Here is a 25,144-nt window from a genome sequence, read left to right as displayed (position 1 = left end):
AGGAATGCCCATGGGCCTATGCAATATTCTGGGGTCTCCTGAGTGTCCCAGGAAGTGTTGCTGGGCTAGAAACCTGCATGTAGAGAGCCTGGTGCTATCAGAAGGTGCAGCCCCCTGACTTCCACTTCTGAAAAACTATTCTAAGTTTTCCTACCCCTGCCCTCTGGTGGGACATCTTTTATTTACCCGCCCCCCTCAAATGGCCAAAAATAGTTCTGACAAAAGGTTCACCCCTGCCCTAACTCCTTGCACAATATGGCTATGCTTCTTGGATAACTAAAACAACACTGGGACTGAGGCTCTGTGTATGTTTAGGACAGTTTTCAGTGGGTATGTGCAGAGTCAGCGTCAAACGTCAGCATGATTGAGCATTGGCCAAGAGTCCACATCACAGAAAGGGGCCCCACTAACAAAAGCCCCCGGACCCCCACTGAAAGAGGTGGCTCATGGAGGGTATCTTGCCCAAGGGCCCTCCAAAACCCAGAACCAATGCTGGACATGTGTGATGGATTCCTTTGCATGTAGAGACACAGATTCTTCTTCTTAACAAACTTTTGCATCCTGATTGTGTGACTATGTTCAAAGAAGTGAGCAACTCGTTATCTTTCTCCTGCATTGCAGTTCTTGTGGCTTTTGCTTATCCACGGAAACCCCAGGCTGTGGAGCGTCACGTCCTTCCCATTCTCTGGTATTTCCTGAGCAACATGATTGGCAATGGTGTGCTACCTGGAAAGAGTGGAAACGTCAGAGCAGTGGTCTCCAAACTTGCTAAGAGCCTGCACAAGCAAATGGGACCCAAGCTTGAGGAGTGTGCCTCCAGCCAACCACAAAACGTGATCAGAATCCTCCAGGACCTCCTAGATACGAAACTCCCATGAAGGAGACACAGTACCATCTCTGGGACAATCTACTGTTTGCCGCTTCAAGAGAGATCAAAAAAAGAAGTTGCGGACAATGATACAGTGCTTGCCATTATTTATGCTATTTTTTAATATAATAACTAACTATGAAGAGTTTATAGTAATATTCCACTATGGAAAGTGTATATAATATATTTTGCAGTAGAATTAAATCCCCTATTTTTCTAAATCTTAATTTGCTCAACTTTTGTCTCGTAGAGACTTACAAGTTATTATTTTAAAAAATCTGTGTACAGTTGTAATTTTTATCTGTATAAAGCAAAGCACTTTATTTATGTAATAAATATGTGTCAAAGGAGGGAGCAAGGGTGACAGAGATGAACTTCAGTGGGCAACATGTTATACCATGGGGGGTTTGCCAATGCAATTGGGCATGGTTTTTTTCTTTTGGATTACATAGTGATCTGTGATTGATGGCCTGGGTGTTTCCTGTTTGTGTTCCTATTGCACCAGGTGCACATCCACCCCATACATTTACAGCACATGGCTACCCTCAAAGAACACTGGGAACTGTGATTTAGCCCTCACAGAGCTACAGTTCCCAGCACTCACGTCAAACTACAGTTCCTAGGGGTGGAGCCTTGCTCAGCCAGATTTGTAGCCAAGTTCTGTGTGACAGAACTAGCTGGGAGCCAAAGAAACTAGGATGATCACAAGAATGCAGTGAGGGAAAATAATTAAAGGTCAGGAGCTGAAGGATGAGAGTTACCGCACCAACAGTTGGTTTCACCCAACTGCTGCTTCAAGTATTAGAGAGCTGAGTAATGTTAAATTCTGTCCAATAAGCTACCGTGTTCTTGGTGGTGGCACCAGGGCAGCAGAATGAGCAGGAGAGCTTCCAAATGCAGTGGGCCTGACTTACCACATAAAGCAAGTGATTTAATATATAATATTATATGTCCCTATAGGTAGAGTAGTGCCCGGTCTTGAAATCTCCCAATGAGAGGATTCACACCCCATGAGCTCTCATAATTTGTGTGTTATGCCTGAGGCTTAGTTCCCTCTGTAGTGGTAAACCCATACTTTGCAGACGGCAGGAGAGGCCTCATGTGACCAGATGTGTCTTCAAAGAAAAAATTACAGCAAATGAAGCAGTAAGAAGAAGTGCCTAGCCAGTTCTCCATGTGCATGTTTTTGGTTTTGGTATGGAGAACATTTCAGTCATGCGCTGTCAGGAGTGTGTGCAGGAGCCAGGCTCTGTGACTGGTAGGGCCTCGCAGGACTGGGGCCTTCCTGAGCTTGGCCTGGAAGGGCAAGGCGTGGCCGCACAGGTGAGGCTTGAAAGAAGACTCGTAGCACCTGTGGCAAGGGCCGGGAGGGGTATATAAGACCAGCATTTCCCTCTGGCTCTTTGCCATGGCAACACACTACCCACCTAGCTGTGCTTTGGCTTCCTGACACTTGGTATCCTGACTCTTGGACCCTTGGCTTCCTGACCCCTGGACTGCTGGTTCCTGCTTCCTGACCTCTACCACGGTCCCAATGTACCAAGCCGGGACTCCGACTGTCCGTAACCCGGACTGTGACATGCGCACTCTCCAGCCTGAAGTTTGAAATGGTACCAGTTTATCACCTTGGTGAGAACTTGGCCTAAGATGGCCCCCTTTGGCAAGGAACTTGTGAAACCTTTACAATCCAATGCCTGTTGTGTAGAATATGTGGTGTCAGATGGCAGTTGACTCATTGTACTATTGAGACCAGATTCTCATACCTACTTCTGATAAGGTCTAATTGCCACAGACTACTATTCTTATTTTTATCCTTCAGGTACAGATTAGAAGCACTGTCACAATCCTAGTGTGGTTGACTGGTGGTGGAACCAGCAGCTCCATTCCTGTTCATCTTGCGATGCTCCAGCCTGCAATTCATGTGTGATGTGAGGGGATGTTGGAAATTTTTTTGTAATACTACATTCACATGGCATAATGAAAAAACAAACACCAAGTCAATAAAACTGCTAGCACATTTGGAAAGCTAAGCAGGGTCTGGTATGGTTTCAAACTGGATGGGGGATGAGATTCCTGCATTGCAGGGGGTTGGACTGGATAACCTTTGGGATCTCTCCCAACTCTAAAATTCAATGATTCTAAGTCCTGAAAATAAGTTCTGTGAACTAGGTAGCTCACTTGAAAAGTTTGCATTTGAAAGTGGTAGCTTTGCAGTGTAAGACCAAAGGAATAGCATTCCAGGAGCACTCTAGTCACATGAAACTGAGGAGCAGAAGCCACCTCATGGCGATGTTAACACCTCAGAAGTAGCTATTGCCACTAGGCCTCGCACGACTGTTTTGAGGTGGGTGTTGAAGTTCTGGCAAAGCTACTGCTAACTTCTTTGTTTCATTATTTGTGTTGTGACCAGTTCTACGGCAGAGACTTTACCTCCCCACTCAGCTCACTTCACCATGCCAAGCTGAGGTATTTAGCTGTCACTTCAAAGCAGTTCTGCCAGCCTTGGACAAAAACTGTCCAAAGAAATCATTCCTAAGTAGAGAGGAGGAAGGGAAATAAATTAGAGGGCTACAGCATAGGAAGTCAGCTTATATCAAGTCAGGCAGTTACTCCATCTAGCTCAATATTGTTTACACCAACTGGCAGCTGGTCTCTAGGGTTTCAGTCAAAAGTCTTTTTCAGCCCTACTCGGGGATACTGGAGGTTGAACCTGAGATCTTTTGCATGCAAAGTTTCTACTGTGACCCTTTCTGCAGGCTGTGATACCCTGTTTTCCCGAAAATAAGACAGTGTCTTATATTAATTTTTGCTCCCAAAGATGCACTAGGACTTATTTTCAGGGGATGTCTTATTTTTCCATGAAGAAGAATACGGTACACATTTATTGTCTAATTGTGAGTCAGCCAGACTCCGTCAGGGCAGAGCGAGCAGCAGGCGGCAGCTTGTCCTGGCACGGGCTCTCTGATTTAAAGAGACCTCGCACTGCCAGAACAGCTCCGGCAGCGCTGCGGCCAATCAGTGAGCTGCGCGGGAGAACCTGCCACTATAGTCCAGAGGAGACAGACGCCTTATGGTAGGTTCCAGGGCCTTATATTTCGGGGAGGCCTTATGTTCAAGGGAGGCTTTATTATTGGAGAGGTCTTATTTTGGAGGGATGCCTTATATTACAGTGAGAGGCAAAACTGGATGTAGGTCTTATTTTTGAGGGATTTCTTACTTTCGGGGAAACAGGGTATGTATGGCCATCTGAAAATACAAAGAAATATATTTCAAAGAAGTATTTGGACCTAAAAATAGTCTGTGAGAGGAGAGAGGAGAGAAGATATTACACACACAGTGCTTTTTTTCTGGGGGGCTGCAGGGGTACACATACCCCTAAACATTTTGTGAATCTTTGTACTTTTGTCCATTTACTGTATTTGTTTTCCCTGATTTGAACTATAAAATAGTGATTTTCTTGAGTCAAAAAGAGAGTACCCCTAAAGCACACACACGAATCAAGTCACTCAAAGACAAGCATGAGTCTCAATAGTTTTTGTTTTCATCTGAGATGATGCAGTATGTTGCTGTTTTCTTTGTAGTCCTCTGAACTCACCACTGCTCCCTTAACAGTGAAGTCATCATTGCGTAACTTTCTTTGGTAATGTGGCAAAGAGGTTTGGAAAACATGGAATTCTCTGAGGTTCCCTCCCCCTTGAAACAGCAGCATTCTACAATGACTCTGGGACTTCCAGGGACTCATTCCAGTAGACGATTGTAAACAAGACCATTGCGGAGTATAGTGATTGCGGTGATTTTCCGAAATGCTCTGGAGCAGTAAGAGCTGTGGAACAGACTCCTTTGGGAAGTGGTGGACTCTCATTTCTTCGAAGTCTTTAAGCAGAGGTCGGATGGCCATTTGCCATGGATGCTTTAGTTGAGATTCCTGCATTGCAGGGGGTTGGACTAGATGACTCTTGGGGTCCCTTCCAACTCTACAATTTTATGATTCTATGGTCTACATTGGGATCTACTGCCTGAGATGGTTGACTCATTTTGGAGTGTGCCACGGGCTATATGCATACCTTACTTTTAAAACACATCCCCTGCAGCAATCCCAGTAACTATCATTTACCTCTCACAGAGCTACCATTCTCAGCAACCTTAACAATCTACAGCTCCCGTGATTCTTTTGTGTATGTGTGCACTTTAAACCTTTTCTGGAATAATAATAATAATTTGTTGTTGTTTAGTCGTTTAGTCGTGTCCGACTCTTCGTGACCCCATGGACCAGAGCACGCCAGGCACCTCTGTCCTCCACTACCTCCCGCAGTTTGGTCAAACTCATGCTGGTAACCTCAAAAACACTATCCAACCAATAATAATAATAATAATAATAATAATAATAATAATAATAATAATAATAATTTATATCCTGCCATCCCCGGCCAAAGCCGGGCTCAGAACAACAAGTAAAAATAGCAGTGTACATAAAATCACACAGTCAATTAATTAAAATACATTCTAGAATCAATTCAGAATCAAATTAATGGCAACCATTGAGCTAGAGTTCTATGAAGATTACAGAAGCAGAAGGGGGGGGCGGGGAGATTAAGCAATGTGCCTTTCCTTAATTATGCTACAAAGCAGGGATGAGAAACTTGTGACCCTCCGTATAATGTTTGACTACAGCTCCCTTCATCCCTGATCATTGCCCATGCTGGCTGTGACTGGTGGGAAATGGAGTCCACCAGCATTTGGAAAGATTGTTGAAATTACTGATTGGGGTATTAAAAAGCCGGCATGCAACCGAAGGAAGGGGGATAAATTTGGTTCATCTTGCATATCTGCACCTCCCAAAGCAGCAAGGAGCCTCAGTTAAATCTGGTACACAGCCCTAATAAATGAGAACACTCTCATTATAGCTCATTATAGTCATAGTACCAGAATTCAAGGAAAAAGAAAAGAGAGCAGGAAACTGGGATAAAAACTCAGCTGAGAGTTCTCATTTTAGGTTGTCGAATAAAATGAACCTTGGAGCTTCATGATAAACACAGAGGAGTATTTCACAGAGAAAGCACTTCTATTTTTCTCTTTAATTATATAGGCATGCTGGTGGCAAGAGCAGTATTTGCTAATTCCTGACCAGCTGACTCTGAATTTGGATACCTTAATCCAGGCATAGATGTCAGTTTGTTTGGGTCACAGCTTGGAAAAGGCCTACAAATAAAACGGCAGGTCGTTTGAATGTTTGGTACTTTGCCACATACTTGAAAAGTTCCCTATATTGGCAGCATCACCTTTCTAGAGCCCTGAGGTAATCGGGTTAGAAATAAAGAACATTTCAATTGCCTGAGCCTGATCTAATATACCTGTTCTGGGAATAATAAATTAAAGACTTTATTATGCTCCATATACTTTAATGGATAGGCGTAGCTGTTGTTACATCATATCCTCAGGGATTTCCGCACACGGTGTTCCTAACTGCATTCCATCCTTTGAGAATATCTGGCAAGGCACGATCCAATACCCTTCCTCTTAAATTCAACATACATATGCAGTTCTACTTTTCTAGAAAACGAGGTGCCGGAACTCACCATGAACACCTCCCTTGTTCTCTTATAATGGCAATGGCACCTGAGAGTTGCTGGAACAGAGTTCCAGTGACTTCCAGCTGAAAAAAAGCCCTGCATATATGTACAGGTAGGAAGAAGCATGGGAGTCCACAGGAGCATTTTTCCAGAGGGCTGCAATATAAATATTCCAAATAAATAAACACACAAGGCATAGCAAGTCTACTATTTCTGGGTCACCTGGTGACAGAGCAGTGGCAAGGCCTAGGTAGACCTAGCCTCTAAGAAACTTGTATTCCAGGTTTCTTCATCCATGGCTCCTCAGTGGGCAAAGCTGTTGTCTATCGGCAAGTAGACTTGGCCTCTAGATGTCCTTTCCTGCTAAAACCCTCAATTATTTCCCCCTGTCTCCCTTCATCAGCCACTGCAGCACTCTCAGAGAGAAGTTTATTTCCATCTCCCCTCTGTTCAGAATAGATGGGATGGCAGGTGTGCAAGCCTGGCATCCAGTTAAATGTGGGCATGTTGTTCAGTGTAGGAGAAGCTGAACCAGGGCTGACAGGAAATGAGCAGGAAGAGCAGGTCTTTAGTGCACTGTCAATTTCTGAGGCGATACGTATTGAGGTTTTTTGCAGGTGCCATAGGATGTACTGGTGGGTACACTACTGACTTCTGATTCTTATGATGGTTTGTAAGTAGCCATTAAATAATATATACAGTGGTACCTCAGGTTACATACGCTTCAGGTTACATACGCTTCAGGTTACAGACTCCGCTAACCCAGAAATATTACCTCAGGTTAAGAACTTTGCTTCAGGATGAGAACAGAAATTGTGAGGCGGTGGTGTGGTGGCAGCAGGAGGCCCCATTAGCTAAAGTGGTACCTCAGGTTAAGTACAGTTTCAGGTTAAGAACGGACCTCCGGAACGAATTAAGTACTTAACCCGAGGTACCACTGTAAATACAAGTGGGGCCTGTAATAAAATGGTGCAGTGTGAAGTGCTCCTGTTCAGGATGCCAGCCAGCCACCAGAGCTTCTTCAGAATACTCCATTCCATCCCCGCATTCCCCAACAAACACTCATTGTGGTCGCTGAGCAGTCTTTGGGCCAATTGGGTCCTTTTTTCAAAGTATTTTTTTCTACTTGTGCAAACTTTGGGGTTCTCCAGAGCGTAGGAGCCAACTCCCAAGGGACCATGTAGGCTTCGGCCCCCACAATAAAATATTTGAGGGGACCACCACCACCACCCCAAGTTGATGGGCATTCCCATTCAAATGGTGTGTGTGCACTGCGTCATGCAATTGATTATGCAGGACAGGGCTTACCTGGGCCCCCCACAATATTTTATTCAAGTTGGCACCCCTGTTCCAGATCATGCCTACATCCCTCTTGTTTCCCAGTGGCTTGTCACAGCTCAACACCTGATATATATGGTGTTTTAATTTTGTTTGTCTAAAGTTCTATTATGCCTGCTTCAGTATCCATGAAAAAAAAGCATTGCTCGAAATTTGTGCAGGTTGGATTTTCAACTTTTTAAAAGTATAATAAATCCATGTATTTTAAAAAAGGACTTTGGAAAACGTAAAGTCTTCCCTCCAACTTGCACCCATAAAATGCATTCTCTCTCTCTCTCTCTCTCTCTCTCTCTCTCTCTCTCTCTCTCTTTCTCTCTCTCTCTCTCTCTCATTGTGCTCCTTTGACCTGGGTAGTCAGTTTAATACAGAGTCATAATCTACAGCTTCCTCTGCGGCAGACCCAGTATGACCCACGACCCCAGTTATCAAGCACTACCAGAAAAAGATCAGTCAGTGACAGTCAGAGCAGTTGTTGGCTGGCAAGAGTTCTGAACCATCTCAGGTTGCATCTGCCTCTACTGGAGTCAAGGCTGTTGACAAACAGAGTGTTCTACTTTCCACTCCATCTCACTAGTTTGACCTTTGTGAGGCCAGAGGGAGCAGCACTTGGTATATATACACAGAACACAGAAAAATCCACTGTCGGAGAAGCTAAGAGGCCCTTGAGTTTGCAGCCTGTCCTAAATTCTCCGAGGTTTTCTTCTTGTGCCACTACACCACTTGTTATTTTTGAATACAAGCGAAAGGGAATTAAACATTCCTTTACAATGAGCTCCCTAAAAATAGAACAGAACAGAACCTCCTGCGTAGTTTTAAATTGCCAGTACAAAGGACTTTGTGTTCTGTCTTGAATTCTATGCCTTGAATTCTGTGCATGGACGGTGGGATATGATTTATTTATTTTTAATGCAGATCATAAAGCTGTTGATAAATGTAGAGCAACGGTTGCCAATCACCCATTGGTGCCAGTGTGCCCACCAATAGCTCTTGTGGTACCCATGAAAGGTCTCAGTAAATGCCTCCTCAAAAACCCACGATGTAATGGAAACCTTTTGCTGTTTCTGCTCAGTTTCTGTTTTCACTGGCTCAGTATTGGATACCAGGATTTGACACTCACCCTCCATTGTGCTCTGAACAGAAGAGAGGTGCAAAAAGCTGCTCTCTGAATGAGCATGGCAGTGGCTGATGCAGAGGTCTTTCCCCCCTAATCGTGGGGGGGGGGGGGAGGGCTGATATGAGCAAATGTCTGCACCATTTTAGGATCCTGTTGCTTTCTGTCTTTCAAAAGATTGCAAAATTTATTTTAAAATAGCATCTCTTCCTTTGCAATACATTGTTGTTTTAAACGATGATACACAAGCAGCCATATCCAGCACCATCATAGATCTACAAATAAATTACAAACACCATTACTAATTCACTTGTTCTGTTGTCCAACATCTGACTGATTTTATCTTCTCACGTTTATTGTGACTATTAAATTAGAATTGCATACATAAAGGGGGGAGAGTTCAGCTGAAAGAAAAAAAAAAACAAATCCTGTTTGGGCTTGGGAAAGACAATGATTCTCATGGCAATATTGTATAAAGAGGGATCAACTTTCCCAGAATCCATTCCTTCTGACTTCTGATGCTTTTGCCCTTAAATAAGAACTAAATTTAGCCAGCTTTGCAAGGTGCCCCCCCTTTTTATTAAACCAATCTTTCTGCTCTTTTAGATGTTGCTGGTGCTCACAGCACTTTCTCAAAATTCCAGATTTGCCCGCTGGGCAAAAGGTTGGAGACCCATGCTATAGAAGGCAGGTGCCTAGGATGAATTACACTGGAAGGCTGGCTAAGTGGACCATGTGAAGATCACAGGTGAGGTTGATGCTAGCGAGCAGGGATGGAGTTCATCATAACATACCCACTCATACACACCCCAAATGCGCAAGGCAATGCTTTGTGTTGTATTTGGACCCTGAGAAATTCAATTGACATTGCATCATAATTTCTACAGTCCTTCACCTACACAGTCTGTTGATGTGGTTTGTTTTGAACCTTAAGAGCCCTTTTCAAATGCTCAATAACACATAGATGGGAGGCACATTGTTATGTATTGAAGTTCTCACCCTGGCCACCAGGAGTATCGTGTATATATGTACTTTTCACTCAGGTCCACATCAGTTACTTTAGGCGGGAAACCCTGGGTTGTTGTTGCTACAATGTTGACAGCTGGCTGCCTATAAAAGCAGGCCGGCTGAGCTGTTTGCGGTTCAGTTCTGTTCCAGCTTACAAATAAAGAGCTGCTTTGGAGAAATCGCTGCATCGTCTGCTATGTCTACCCACTATTTAACACACATGGCTGTTGTTGTTCTGTTGTGAGTGCTGTGCAGGAAGGAGCAGACACACACTCTGAGGTTGCTGAGTAACAAAGAATATTTTGCTTGTACAGCGCTGTTATTGCTGGCACCAACTAGAGGCATTAACTGTAACCGACTTTACAGCGACTATATCTGTGCTGGCCCCGGGGGGAAGGTTACTGTTAACGTAGTCAAAGTTCAGTCCTGAGTCACTAGCCTGGTAATAGTCCACAAGGTGCAAGGCGAGGTCCGAAACAGGGAGCCAGGCGGGGACAGGAACACTCGAAGATCAGAAGCAGGGAGCCGGGCGGGGAACAGGAACGCTGGAAGGTCAGAAGCAGGAAGCCGGGCGGGGAACAGGAACACTGGAGGAACAGGACTGGATGCTGGCCGAAACAGCTCTTCAATAACGACGTTGCTCCCGCAACCTGGGACCGGGCTGACTGGCCTTTATCTTCTCTAAGGCCAGGGGCGGTCCCGGCCCCCAGAAGCCCCGCCTCTCCTGGCCTTAAGGTGAGCACTCCTCCTGGGAGAAACCAGTTCCCTTCGCCTCTCTGCCCTAAGCCTCTGCAGTTCAGGAGAGGCCAAAGGGTTACTGGGTCCCGGGGGAAGCTCACCTGTAGACACTGAGTCCTCAAGCACCTCTGGGGCCAGAATGGATTCACCTGGTGCCTGCTCCTGAGGATCTGGCACAGGTGCAGGCTCCTCAGAATCTAGGCCTTGCCCCAGTTCAGCCGGCCCTGGAGGCGGGGACTCCTGTGCCAGCTGGGATTCCTCCGGTTCGCTCTCAGAATCGGAATCCCAGGCCATCACAATATCAGTGATGACTGTGTTCTACTTTCTCTTTGGAGGTACGGTAGTTTGCCTCTGAATACCATTTGCTGGGAATCACAGGTGGAGCGAGTACTGTTGCGCTCAGGCTTGTGGGCTTCCCATAGATGTTTGTGGTTGGCCACTGTGAGAACGGGATGGTAAACTAGATAGGCCATTGACCTGATACAGCATGCTCTTCTTAAATCCTCTTGGAAATTAACTCTACATAGATTTAACGTCTGAGAAACACCTGTTCGCACCATCAGCTTTGTCCATGTGCTCGTGTGAGGAAAGGCTGCTCTGTGGACTGCTCACCTGGGGAGCTGTTTCTCTGATCACAGATGCTGGAAAAAGTTCTGTGACTATTATAAATACAGCTGTCATCTCCCCAAGCGAACAGTTAGGGTTTTACATGCCCGTCTATGTCCTTTCAGAATTCAAGAATGGGAACCGGCTCAGAGTGTTCAGGGAACCACAAATGTCTCCCTCCTGTTTGCGGGATGTGACTGCCGAGGTTCGTGAAATTCTGCTCATGTGATTAATTTTTGCCATGTTGGTGTTTTGATAACATGAGACTGTCAAGGCATATTTGGACACTGGCAGCATGGCATCACATTGCAGATGCTTACTGTTTCAAGATAAAGCTGACCTCACACCAGCGAAAACAAGGGATTCGCTAAACTAGCAAAGGTTTATGTCGTGCCTTTCCCTCTTTCTATTCCTTTATACCAGCTGAGAAAAAGATTCAAACATGCCATTCCACCCGCCTCTCAGTCAATATTAATGGGTAAGTGTTGCCAATGCATAAGATGAGAGGCATTACAAATGTCTAACCTTGTTCTCCCTGCAGCCAGAGAAAGCAGCCATTCCTGCAGAATTAATCTCTGAGCTCTTGCTGTTCACACCACGTCTGCCTTGCCACCCTTTGAAGATGATAATAAAACTCAGCAGCAGGCTTAAAACTCCTGCAAATGTAAATATCTACTAACAGAGTTCTCTGAATCAGATGCCTTCCCCATTCACATCAGAGGGAAACAAATGCAGTACATTTCGATCCTATCCTTAGCCCGGAAATGTAAAATAAAACCTCAAAGGATCAACAGTTAGCAGTATTTTATTATTATTGTTTTCCTTTCTAGCTCCAAAGATGTCAATTCAACCTCAACAGAAAGGTATGGCCAGGAAAGGAATTACTAGCTCAGCTCTACCCATGATCATTTACCTCTGAGCTAAGCAGCCACTTGAGAAGGTGATAGATATTTATAGATCCAAACAATCCTTCTCCAGCTGTTGCCAAACACAGCCAACTCTCAGTTTAGGGTGTCCATACTGTGGATAGGGGAAGAAATTCAGTTCAGTGTGCGTTTTAAATGTGAGCTTACCTAATTCACGCTTCCTGCAACAAGGAGTGAACTGAAACACAGCTATCCTTCACAATTTCCCGAATTTTGCGACAAACGTCTCCACTCCGAGACATGCATGCATTAGTGGAAAGTGTGCACTTAAAAAAGCTTGGACCCAAGTTTGCTGAAGCTATGAGAGGGGCAATGAGAGACACTATTGGGGCATAATCTTCCGCACCCACTCCATTCCGCAGACTTCCAGGTGTAAATATGACCCTTTGGCTGATTTAGATTCTCAGCATTGAAATTTCACACTGTCCAGAGTTTAAGGTTTAAGCTGTGCACATGCCAGCACAGCTGTTGTTCAGGTAATGGGCTGCAAATGAAAGGCTACATGAAGTCCTTGCCTTGTGGCTGCGCCAACGGCAGCTCCTGGCTGGGAAGCTGACACCACTGGAACTTTCTTGCAAGGTAAGTGAAATGTGGTGAGAAGCACACAGGAAACTTCGCTGTGTGTTAAGCTTCCCACCAGGCCACTATCTGTGCGTGTAGAAACTAAGCCGGTTAGCCTTGCAAAGTGGATCTGCTCATGATAATCCAGGTTTAACCCTTGGGCTGAGGCCATGACAGTAGCAATAGTGAATCCAGGGCAGTACGTGTTCAATTGAGGAAATATTTTTGAAAAGGCAGTTTAAAAATAAAAGACAATCTCTTAAAAACAACAACACGGGTATAAAATGAGATTGACTGCTGCTAATTCTTGGGAATTTAACTTCAACACATGGTCACATCCCCAGCTGATTGATATCTAGCAGGAGAGGGTAGCACACTAGTATATATAAACCTGCAAACATAGATCTGCCAGGGGGCAGTGGGTGCTTCGGCACCCACAATAATATATTTGGGGGGCTGGGCCCCCTCAAAGTCAATGGGCAAAGTTGAAGCCCTTTGTTGCTGGCACCTAGTCTTTGGTGTGAGATGGCACCTGTGGATAATGATGCAGAGAATATTCTGATTCACGACTTTGTCTCCCAGCACCCTGACTAATGTGTCCGCCTTTTCCTGGCCTGTTGATCCTACTTTGCCTCCTCACCTCTGTCCAGCACTCTGCTGCTTGAATCATCCAGCATTCACATGGCTCAGACCACGTGATTGTCATTCAATCCCTGTGCTGGCTTCCTGCCTGCTCCCAGAACCAGTACAGGATCCTTGCTTTAAATCCCAGTGTATCTTTGCCTCAGTTGCCTGTGGCGATTGCTTACCTGGTTGCAACGCTCTCAGCCAGCAGTGGCCCCAGAGTCATGGTGGCACTACATTTGCCAGGACGGGGATGGGGTGGGGCAGGAGAAGGGAGTGGTGAGGTCAGGGCAGTTCTGCCTTGCCTGCATCGGCATCCTGCAAGTGTACACACAACCATGGGACCCCAATGCCACCAACTTGGAGCTCCCCTACTCTTGCCATGCCCTACCTTATCCTGATGAACATGGGCAGCTGCCTCCAAGAGAGTACTACTGCTTTTTGATCACCCCTTACATCCTACTGCTGCCCTCAGTCATATGAAGTTCTCTTCTCCATCAATAAATTTCACCTGTCCTCCTTTGCCGCTCCTTATGCTTTCAGCCTGCACCTATCTACACAGGCTCACCTCTCTAGCTTAAAAAATGTTGCCCTGTTTTCTGATTCTTGGTAACACAACAGCGTGATGATAGGGATGTGACCGAAACATGGGAAATTGCTTTTCAATATATTGTTGCTCCATTTAGTAGCACGTATAGGAATTGACAGAAATCTGACCAACATAGGGCCACTGAGAAACACAAGAAAGGTATTGGCATGTTTGGGGAACCGCAAGATTTGCAGAAGTACAAAGATATATTATGAAGCCCCAAAAGGCAAATCTTTCCAAAATCAGCCCAATGAAGAAGACGCATGTTCAGCTATCTCCAGGAGTTTGCAACTGGAGAGTATATACAACTAAACAGTTGCACTAGCAGAAGTTAGATCAACAATTCCAGCTAGTGCAAAGGGACTTCCCCCCCTCTTCTCCCCACTATGCACCCTCCCCAAATCAGAGAACCCCCAGAGCAGTGCACAACAGGGTGGGAGAGGAGATTGTTCAATCAGTGCAAGCAATCTTCTTAACACTACTTTGAATATAACCCTATGATTTTAACTTCAAGGTTACATTTATTTTAACAATTTATTGGTGGAAAACCACAAAAGTACAAAGGCAATATAAAACTCTGCAACTAAAAAAAGGAGAGAGAGATAATTTATTCCATGGCAAGGTTTCTCACCATGGCTTATAAAGCGAAGAAATGTAAGTTTTGAATATACATCACTGTATAATTCATATTCACAAATATACAGACTTGGTGAAAAATGGAAATGGTATTTACACAAATATACATAGCAGTGTAACATAACTTTAAAAAAAATACAGAAACTTTTAAAAAGCCATTAAACAATATAGAGTCATATAAAGCTAGCTGGTAGCAGAAATGTGGAATTTATGTGCTTATGTAATTATTCTTTAAAAAAGCTTCATAAATATATTGATGGTCTGCCTTCAATCTCAAGTGTAGCCTTATATTTAAGCCAGCCTTCTCCTACCTGCTGTCCACCAGACTTTTTGGACTACATCTCCCATCAGCCCCAGTCAGAACACCTGTGATTGGGGACGGGGAATGGGAATTGTAGCCAAAACAATCTTTACAGCAGCGGGCTGGGGAGAGCCATTTTAATCCATATTAATGCAGGGGCGAATAAAGGACTCCTTTCTCTGGTGCCACCTTATGAACCAAATGAACATTATCACAATGAGAGAAATACTTGGTTGATTGGGCCTGTGATCCCGTTCCATGAAATATGCAGATGCTTTCTGAGTGCTTCTAAAAAGACCTGATTGGGCATGACACATTTGCTCTCATCAGGAATCAAGATGAAGCTTTTCTGTGATACGGAAGCAATGAGATTACACAGTGGCTAAGGCTACATCATCTGGTAGGGGGGAAAACCCCTAGACCTTGGAAAGAGAGCCTTATCTAAATCATTATTAAATTTCATTTATATTATTGTGCATTGGCTGGCTGCCTTTCGTTTTCTTTTTGAGTGAGCCTATGCAAAACTGAAATTCAGAATCCATTAGAATTCACTGAGATGCCACCTAGTTTTATAGTCTACCTGCACTGTCCAAACACGGAGTGGCTAGCAGGTGCAATATCTGCTCATTGCAGCTGCCTATGCCATACCTTCTGCTCTGTTATGTTCATTTGCACTGTAGACAGTGCAATTGAGAGACTGTCCATACTGGGGCAGGAATAAAGTGGGCTACCTTTTTTTTAACTGCTCCGGGAAGAATAGTTCTTCATGCTTCCATTTCCTTCTAGGCACGAAAGAGCGGGAATTCTTATGGTGCAAACATGCCTTTTAGTGTGTTCCTATACCTGTGGGATGCGGGTGGTGCTGTGGTCTAAACTGCGGAGGGCGGGAAGGTAAATGGCATTTCCGTGCACTCTGGCACTCATCCCGGTGTCCCGCTGCACCAGAAGCGGTTTAGTCATGCTGGCCACATGACCCGGAAAGCTGTCTGTGGACAAATGCCAGCTCCCTCAGCCTCAAAGCGAGATGAGCACTGTAGCCCCATAGTAGCCTTTGACAGGACTTAACCGTCCAGGGGGCCTTTACCTTTAACTTTTTATACCTGTGTACTTGGAAGTAAGGCCTATTGAACTCAATGGGGCTTACATTCAGGAGAATGTTACAGGGATAGCCTGCTGTACAGAGGTAAAAATCACATCCATTGCTCTGACTGTGCTTGTTTTTGCCTCTGGCCCCACCCAATGCTGGCATGTGGCGCCCAGGAAGGTGGCCTTGGGATGATCTGCCACTATCTGCTCTGTAAGTACTTCCTTGCAGTTCTCACACACTCTGTAGCTCACAGTGGTCCAGACTGTGACCATGCAGGTTGGCGGATGATCTCTCCTCTTGGAGGGGAAAGCTGGTCAGGATGACCTCCAGAACTCAAGTTCCAAAGGTCTGTGATGCTGAACCAGGAACCAGTATTCATTCTTCTTTAACATGGTGAAGAAAGTGAAACACTGCAGCTTGGGGCTACACATGAAAAGATTCTTGGTCCTGGGCCACAGCTTTCCAGATGCCAGCATTATCACTGCCACTCAGTCCTTCTGGAGTCCTTGGCCCACAATGTAGAGTTCAGGGTGGGAAGATGACTTGCCTGCTTTTCTGCCCTCAGAGGAACATGGACTGTTCCAAGAGTCCACCTCTTTCCTATGGCTCTCTTCCATTCTGCAAATAGAGAAGATGTTTAAGTCCAAAGGCTAATGACGTATGACCTTTTAAAAGCGAAAGAATGGATATAACATGTAAACTCATGATGGAACACCATCAGCAGCTATTTAGGTGTTTACAGGTGTACAATCCAGTTTAAAATTCTTATTGCCTCATACCAAAATGAAGCTCCATTACATAAAAATCTATCACCATTTGGGAGCTAAGAATTATTAGCACAAGTCGTCAAAGGTAACCCAAATTCTGCATCAAGAAAAGTACACTTCTGTCATCTGTATAAAGTATGCAAATAAAAAAATTAAAGCGAGGAGGACTATTGGTTTGTTTTAATTTTTGTTTTATTGTGTATTTTGTGTTCTCAATTTGTATTTTTATGTTGTGAAGGAAAGTATAGAAATTTAATAAATAATAACAGTAATAATTATAAAAATTAAGCAAATGCACATGGTTTCATAACTATGAAAGCTGAGATTTTCAGAATGCTGAATATTCACATGAAATTCACATTCACATGTGTTTCTTCATAGATATATGTTTTATCACAGACTTTACCAACCTGGCACCCTCCAGATGTTTTGGACTACATCTCCCATAAGCCCCAGGAAGCACCTCTGGGTAAAGGACCTGTCTGTAGTGCTTCTCACACTGATGGCATGAGCATATAATGTACATATATCTGACCACTTCCCATAAATTAAGTAATTGCTAGATAAGGTAAAAAATAGATTGTGCTATCTGCATCAATATTTCATGTTCAAAAATAAAAGATAACATGATTTGGTACAAGTGCATTTAATGAAAGAGCACCAATATACATATTGTTATGAGTTGTGGGTGGCCAGGGTTTGCGGGTGCCAGTTTCCCCTAAATTCCTGGGTCTGATAGGTGTTAGAATTTAATCATTGCTTGGAGTGTTAAAATGGGCTACCAGACAGTTCTATGATTCTGTATTACGTAAAGAGGTGGGCCATTAACAGAAAATAAAGACTGTGCAACCTGGCAAATAGGTGGAGCCCCTCCCTGAGCTCTGAGATAGTTAGCAAAGATAAAGCAGAGTAGAGTTTAGGATTTCAGTGATAGGAGAAAATAGTGGCTGTCTGTAAAGCACAGCAAGCTGGGGAGAGGGGCAGAGAGCACACTTGAGAGCAATGGTTGGGGTCAGCTTAAATCCAAGGCCGCTGTGGCTACTGGAGCAGCGAGAACCTCTTGGGGTATTGATGCTGTGAACCCCTCCATTGTAGGCTCAGGATGTATATTTGTGCAAATAAACCATATATCATAAAGCCACCTGTGCCTCATTTTCCAAAAGGAAACACAGACCCTGGTTAAACATGCCTGGAACCCGTGGAATCTTGCACCTTTCAGAGTTTGGGGTGGCGTGTAAGAACAGAGTTAGATTTAAGTACTTGAATATACAAAATCTGTACCTGGATTTTGTGTGTGTCCTTGATCTTATCCACTTTTAAATTTTGTCCTCTATTTCTGTGTATGTTATGTGGCTCCGTTAATGGAAAAATAATGTGGAGTGTTTGGTACACTTTACAATCCTACACATGCCCACATGCCAGTGGGTATAGGGTTGCTGTCTTACACCCTTAAAAGAAGAGTTAGAATAATATCCTGATGAGGTCCTGATCCAATACAAATTTACCCTGTATCTGGAAAGATGACCCAAAGCTTTGCTTGGGGTCTGAGTCATTAAACCAGCTTTGTGGCCCTGAGTTAAGTGGAATATTTGAACAGTATTTGTTCAAAGCTCCTCTCCCAGCTGTTACCCCATGGAAAGGCCTTTAATCTGATAGCCATCACTGGACTAAAATAAACTTTTTTTTTCTATTACACATGCACAAATCCTATTATGGATTAGCGGGATTTGTACAAGCAGAGCATCCGTGCTGTGAAAACGTGCCCCTCAGCTAAATTCCAGCAAAAGGCCAGCCTCATAAGAGCAAAGTAACCCACTAACCCCCTCCTATTACGTGAGCAGATGGTTTCTGGTTCCCATAGCTTAAAACACCGACAGGCCATTCCCCTGGTACTTATGAAGCTACAACAGACGCCAGAGCTCTCTAATTGGGGCCAGTGACACATCTCTCTCAAGAGAGAGACCAGAGTAAAGGGAAAGAGCAAACGCTTCATTGGAAACTGATCCTGGGCCTGCGTTTACATAATCAGTTATTCTGGGATAACAACCCCCGGGCACTCTTCTGCCTCTTTATTATTTTGTTTACAAGTTGAAAGGCTGAACCCAAGGTTGAAGAGAGCTGGTTAAACACAGAAACAAAACAAGGGATTAGAAGATCATAGGTGCTCGGATAGCTTCTTTTTCTTCCCAGAATACATATTCCTGAGGTAAATCAGCAGGACTGCAATCTCTGCTGGTTTGAGGGCTTAACTGGACTCTCGCAGAAGGCTTAATGTTACAGGACAGGAAATCAACAGTCCCATACAACTTCTTTCTCTTTTCTTTGTAATGCAAGGAAAATAAAATTATTCCAGGAAAGGTAAATGATGCCTTTGGCATTACGGATCCTGTAACGTCAAGTTAAAACCTGAGAAATGTTGGACAAATGTCTCAAACTGGTCCCAAGTTGCAATGCACCATGGCATGTTCATAACAACCTGAGAAACAGAATGTACCGTCCTGTGAAGTGGTGAGGGGGGGGGGGGGAATCTACCATTTGGTATGCAGTTGTGGTAAAATTCTTCCCACCAGGAAGGCCTCAGTGCAAAAGGTCGTAGGTTCAATCCCTGGCATCTCTAGGTGGGTTTGGAAGTGTCTCCATTATGAAATCCCATGCTCGGTCAAGGTACAGGATACTGACCTAGATGGACCAATGGTCTCACTCAGTATAGGATAGCTTCCTATATCCCTGGCCGATACATGTAAGTTTTAAAAACTTTTTTAAAAATATAACATTGTATTTACGGTTGCCAGATTCTGCGCACAGATTTGCACGCACATGCCACCCCCGAAATAATTTAGTTCACTAGGAAAACAGCCAAAGTCGGCCTCCAGGGTGTCAGGGCCAATTTGTATGGTAGTCCAAATTTTTAGGTCTTTATGTGTTTATGCACTTATCTTAGATTTCAATCATTAAGCTGTTGTTGTACACTGCTTTAAATGTATATTTTATTCTTTTGAAAGCTGTCCCAGTTGTGCTTTTCGAGCTGGTCTTTGACCGTAATAAATTATGATGATGACATTGTATTTTAAATTGTTGTAACCTGCCCTGGAATCATAGGGTGAAGGGCAAGTAATAAATGTAATAATAATAATAATATTCTGTCAAAACACCCAGTGTATGAAGCTATCTCCAGGGCACAACTGAAAACTGAAGGATGCTTCTGAATTCTCATACTTCATGCTATGAGCTAGTTCTATAAATGAATCATTGCAGCAGGTAACTCATGGAAAGGCACATAGGCTTTTAAACTGCAGTGTGAAAAGTAACCCATCATGCATTTCTTACATCAGCATCCTATGCTTGGCAGGGTGGGAAAGGGTCGCCATTCAGTGGCAGAGGACCTGGGCAGAAAGTCCCAGGTTCCATCCCTGGCATCTCCAGGTGGGGCTGGTAGAAACACCTGCCTGAAACCCTGGAGAGTTCAGAGAGCCTGATAGCTTCACTGCAACTTTGTGAAATAAGATATTCGAGGCATAAGGGCACTTAGTCAGGTGTCACAGGTGAGCAGGGATTTAGAATCCCAGGTTTCCCACACCCACGCCCAGCATGGACTCTCATAATAGTACTACGTGGAAAGCCAGTCAAGTTGGCAGCATGGCTGGTGGTGCTGATGTTGGGGTGGTTCCCCAGCTGTCATATGGGCAAATATGGGCAAGAGAGGAATCGGGGAAGGATTTGCTTCACTTCACTGTGCATTTTCAAAACCCATGTGCAGATGTAACACAAGGGAACAGGTGGTTTTGTTTTTTTTACCTATTCCTCACTCACACAAATCCTACTTGTAGGAAAGAGATATTAGTGACAGATATGGGTGCAACGAAGTTACTTGCCTGGACTATAAGGCTGACTATACATCTAAATGCAACTTAAAGGCTTTGAAAATACTGACTCTTACCTTGTTTGAATTAGCACAGGTTCACTACCAGATGTGGCAAAGAATGGTAGGGGACGCTGAAATCCTGGCCTGCGATCAGAGGAACTCCTCCGTACAAAAGGTTGGGGATTGGCAGCACTGAGGGACACCCTCCTCTGTTGATCCCCACATTGCCTGAGATGTTTGCTGTTCCTCTGCGCAAATGCCGACCCTTCGGGATGGTCCGCCGTAGCCTCTGTTGTGGAGCTATTAGGTGGCAACACCGGCTTGGCTTCAAATAACGAGGAAGTGGCTGGACAAAATATTGAGCGTGTATTGCTGACAATCTTCAGGATGGGAGTCTGCTGCTCATTCCCAGAGTCCAGGTGATTTCGTAATCCTTTGTGCAACCAAGATGGGGAAGTCGGTGGGGATGGGGTTGTTGAGAAAGGAGGTGGGCTTGCTTCTCTGCGGAGTGCTGGTGGGCTGGACACTTTCCGGTGGGTTGGTGGGCTCTGCTGCTTGCGTCCCAATGGTGGGCTAGACAGGTTTTGTTGGGTTGGTGGGGAAGGCTGCTTCCTTTGTGCTGGAGAGCTTGATGCCCTGGGATTAGCAGGGGGGCTTGGCTGCCGGTGGGTAGTGGGGGAAGAAGCTTGGTTTATGTGGCTGTGATGTAGTGGTGGGCTTGGGAGCCGTTTCTCACTGGGGGGTGATGAAGGTCGTGTTCTTGCAGGGGACACCCGTTTGGTAAAGGCAGTCATTTTCTCACTTCCGCTGGGTGAATCAGAAGAGCCTCGCTTTTGAGCTGAAGCTGAAGGTGTGCTACAGTCTTTATTTCCTGGCTCAGGTGCATCCTGTTCTGGCATTTCTTTAGGATTTTGAAGAGGTATGAGCTTACATGTCTGCTTATACAGATCTGTAGTTTCTTCCACTTCATGTTCCTCTGGGGATGGGGATGACATGTCTTGGTTGTTATCAGACACAAAGCTGGAATTCAACTCCAGGGAATATTTTCTTGGTCTGAAGTCCACCCTAGCGCTTTTTGTTGCTTTGTTAGTAATGAGACTGGGACTGTTCAGATTCTTACTCGGTAACAAGTCAATGGAACACAGAGAAGCTTTCATTCGCTGAGAAATGTGAGTAACTTTTTTAGCGGAGAAATGCTCATTTGTTTTAGCAATTTCTGAATAGTTTTCTCCTGTTGTTGCATCTTTTAGAGGTGTAGCTGAATCAGGTGAGATGTCCATCAACATTTCAGGAGGTGGTGGGGGCAGGTCTTCCATGTCATCACTGTCATCGCCATCATCATCATCAGAATCCCCATTTGTGCCACTTCCGCTTGCAAATACAGGTGACCCAGTGGTACCCAAGGTACAGTGTGCTGGATTGATGTTTCGACAATTTATGTCTCCTATTGGTGAAACTCTATGTTTGTGATTTAAAGGCGCAAGTCCTCTAGGAAGTGGGAGACTGGGAGTGATGCTTGGAAGTCCAAACTTTCTGACGCATTTTATTGGGCCCAAAATTCTTACACTTGGAGGTTTCACAAGACTTTCAGTGGTGCTGAATGTTTCGATTAACTTCTTTACAGATTTGCGGGGTGGAGCACAACCAACACTGTTCAGCTTCTGTGTTCCAGGAAGCTCGTTTTCTTTCTTAGATGTTGGATCCATTGGGGGTGTGGTGCTTGTGACAGGCTTTCGACATTTCCTTTCACTAGTCTGTTGGCCAAAAGCATTTTGATCACGCCTAAACAAAGGGACTTTATCTTGATTAGGCAATATGCTGAAGTTTTTAGCAAGAGATGCTTTCAGTTTCTTAGTGGAAGATCTATGAATAACATGCTCAGAATCTTGCAAGTTAGATGGCTCTTTGGGGTTCAGTGATGCTGTCTTATCGTTTAGATCCTTGTTTCCATTAAGTGTGTAAAACATTTCCAGCCTTTTGTCAAGCCCCTTTTGAGTCCTTTGAAGTTCTAAAAGGGTTGGGTCCTCGGCATGACTTTTCAGAGACTCCTCTGACCTAGACCTCTTCTTTTTAACTGGTGCCTTCTGGCTTCCAGCTGCTGTGCTAGGCCGCCGCAGCATCTTCCCATTTTCATCTTCCACCCAATCCCTCTTCCCAGATTTAGCAGGGACAAACTTGATCTTTTCACTAATGGCATCTTTCATCTTGAGTGTAATTTCCTCATTCTCTGGGCTCTCTATCCGTTTGGTGGAAGGCCTCCGTTTACTGTAGGTTGCTGCGGGCGAAGATCTGGGCTGTTCTTTAGTTCCCTTTTCAGACAGACTTAAATTGTCACCTTCTTCTTCAGACAAGCTACTATCATCACTGTCTTCATTTGTGGTTGACTCACAGTCTTTGAAACAACCACCCTCATGAATGACGCCACAATTCATAGAGTTAGGAGAAGAGGTTTTGGAGATGTTTTGATATTGCAGAACAGTGCTTCCTGGCGCTACAGCTGAAGAAGGCATTACACTCTTGGTGGGTTCAGGTGGGTAAAATATATCCTTAAATTGTCTTTCCAGGGCACAGTCATGGGATCTGCCTGTGGCATGTAGTGAAGTGCATGACCACTGGACTTCACCTGATGGTCTGGCTGGATTTAAGGATAGGTGGTCATGCGAAGAAGAATCACAATTTTTTTGTATTCCCTGTTTATCAAGAAGGTTCAGGTCTTTGACCGATTCGCTGTCAATCCCAATCCCACTGTCTTCAGAATAAAGAGTCATATCATCAGGGTGAGAGTGAGAGGGTTTGACTGCAGATGCTTCAAGGAGTTTTATTGTCCTGAGCAAGCGTTCATCAAAAGCTTGTTTTGCTTTCAGTTTTTCCTCCAAGCTGCTACCTGCAGACTGTAGAAAGCTACAGGACTCCTGCAGGGCATCAGATGTTAAAGAGGCCACAGTGCCATTTAACAGCTGCATCTTATTGACTGTGTACTGTAGTAACTGCTGCAAGAGATCTGGCTGTTCTTTCAGGTTCCCTTTGCCAGCTGGCCAAGCAAGATTCCCTCCCACATCTCTTAGTAGGCCTTCTCCATCTTGGGCAATTTCTCCCAAAAGATGGTTGATTTCATCAAAACGAAGGAGTAAAAAGCTCACCATCTGCTGCATAATTAGTTGCGTTTCCGTGGCCTGGTTGGCCATGCACAAGATAACCTCGTATTTGGAGAGGTTGGGGTTTAAATAGGCATAAGCATTTTGATGGGCTTTAACAAGCAACTCTGGGAAATCCACCTTCTCCTCTGCCTTGCATTCGGGTGGGGTGGGTTTTTCTTTAATTTTGCAATGACGGCCTTGTTTTCTCTGCCTGATGCTCTTTTGCTTTTTCCCTTTCTTTGGATTTTGCTTTTCATTGTTTGCATCGTTGTCTTCCAAAGCAAAGCCAATTTCTTCCGATGCAGAAGAGTTTTGCTTTCTGACCTTAATATCCTCAACCATATGGGTGGGAGACACCGTCAGTTCAGATATGGCTATCTCAGTCTCTGAGATTACCCTTTCCATTTCCTTCTCTTCCTGGTCAATCTCAGGCAGAGAAGGATCCTCAGAGGAGGAGCGGAAATTAACATTTTTGTCCTCATCTGATGAATTTTCAAAGAAGTGATCTCTAATTTGAGTCTCTCCCTGGCACAACTCCTCAAGATCATATGAAGAGGAGCATTTGATCAGCATTGGGAGCTGGGAACCTTCGCCCTCTGGATCAACTGGCAGGATACCCCTGTTCAGTGACTTGATTCCATGGGTCACATTATGGTTAGCAATATCACTGTGTGAAGGAGTGCAGCCCATTATGCTCTTCTTCCTATCCTTCTTTACTCCTGAAAAATATCCAACTGATCTAGGAAGGAATAAAAAGGCAGAAAAAACTTACAAGTTCAGTTGATGTTACGATCTTATGCTTCTGATGAAGCTTTCATCTTGAACAGCTCACAGTTTGGTAGGTTGCCTTCTTAGCTATTACAAACTTCAGCGTTCCCAGTGCATCTCTCCACAAATGTGCACAGTGTATTCTTCGCCTTTGCAATTTCCCCTTTGGATGCAAAGCAGCAGCGCACAAGCTCCATCGCCTTTAGCCTGAGCTAGTGGATTAAGCGTGCTTGTGTTGTGTGCATCTTGCTTTTGCCTTGACAGATGTCTACGAGAAATAAGATTTTAAGCTTATTAGGCTAAGTAGCCCTCAGCTAGTTTGTTGCATTTATAAAAGGACTTTCTTGTTACATGCTGCATTTGACAAATTAGGTGCTTACACATTACAATACATTTCCCCACGATGTCTCATCGCTAAGTTGCAGTTGCTGCTTTTGCAATCCTAAAAAATAAAAGGGTCAGTTGTAAGGCAGTTCTTCCAGAAAATATCCATTTGAATGGCAAAGTACCACTGCATGGACACGTGCAAGGGCAAAGCATGACGTTGGGAGGATAATGTCAATCGGGAAGAAAGCACAGCACTCCAAGTCAAAAGAGGTAAGAGATGGAAATGCCTATTTAGGCCATGCAGTCAAGAGTGTCTCCAA

At 44.4% G+C, this 25,144-nt stretch overlaps 2 protein-coding genes and 1 long non-coding RNA gene across 4 annotated transcripts in view; 2 read left to right on the top strand and 1 right to left on the bottom strand.

Annotated features, from left to right (window-relative positions):
* The window catches only part of TOGARAM2 (TOG array regulator of axonemal microtubules 2), a 77,422-nt gene extending 76,187 nt beyond the window's left edge, over positions 1 to 1,235 (top strand). The window contains exon 20 of the mRNA XM_028724458.2: positions 622 to 1,235. Within this exon, the coding sequence (XP_028580291.2) occupies positions 622 to 878 (257 nt within the window). The 3' untranslated portion in view covers positions 879 to 1,235. The remainder of the gene's footprint in view (positions 1 to 621) is intronic.
* A 2,648-nt stretch (positions 1,236 to 3,883) lies between these two features.
* LOC114594584 (uncharacterized) lies at positions 3,884 to 12,494 on the top strand. Of its 2 annotated transcripts, none has more exons than XR_003706024.2 (4): positions 3,884 to 3,941; positions 9,494 to 9,635; positions 11,365 to 11,444; positions 11,781 to 12,494. It is a non-coding gene; the product is annotated as an uncharacterized LOC114594584 (long non-coding RNA). The 2 variants fall into 2 exon arrangements; XR_013392165.1 differs by lacking the exon at positions 11,781 to 12,494 and adding an exon at positions 11,663 to 11,726.
* A 3,493-nt stretch (positions 12,495 to 15,987) lies between these two features.
* On the bottom strand, positions 15,988 to 24,903 carry PCARE (photoreceptor cilium actin regulator). Its single transcript, XM_028724460.2, has 2 exons — positions 20,668 to 24,903; positions 15,988 to 16,581 (listed from the first exon to the last, which is right to left on the bottom strand). The coding sequence occupies exons 1-2, from the start codon at positions 24,417 to 24,419 to the stop codon at positions 16,452 to 16,454; spliced, it is 3,882 nt and encodes a 1,293-aa protein (XP_028580293.2). The 5' UTR covers positions 24,420 to 24,903; the 3' UTR covers positions 15,988 to 16,451.
* Positions 24,904 to 25,144: the final 241 nt, after the last annotated feature.

The sequence above is a fragment of the Podarcis muralis genome, chromosome 3 (genome assembly GCF_964188315.1).
Source record: "Podarcis muralis chromosome 3, rPodMur119.hap1.1, whole genome shotgun sequence".
Taxonomy (NCBI): Eukaryota; Metazoa; Chordata; class Lepidosauria; order Squamata; family Lacertidae; genus Podarcis; species Podarcis muralis.
Note: the sequence above shows the minus strand (reverse complement) of the source record. Positions and strands in the feature narration are given on the sequence as shown.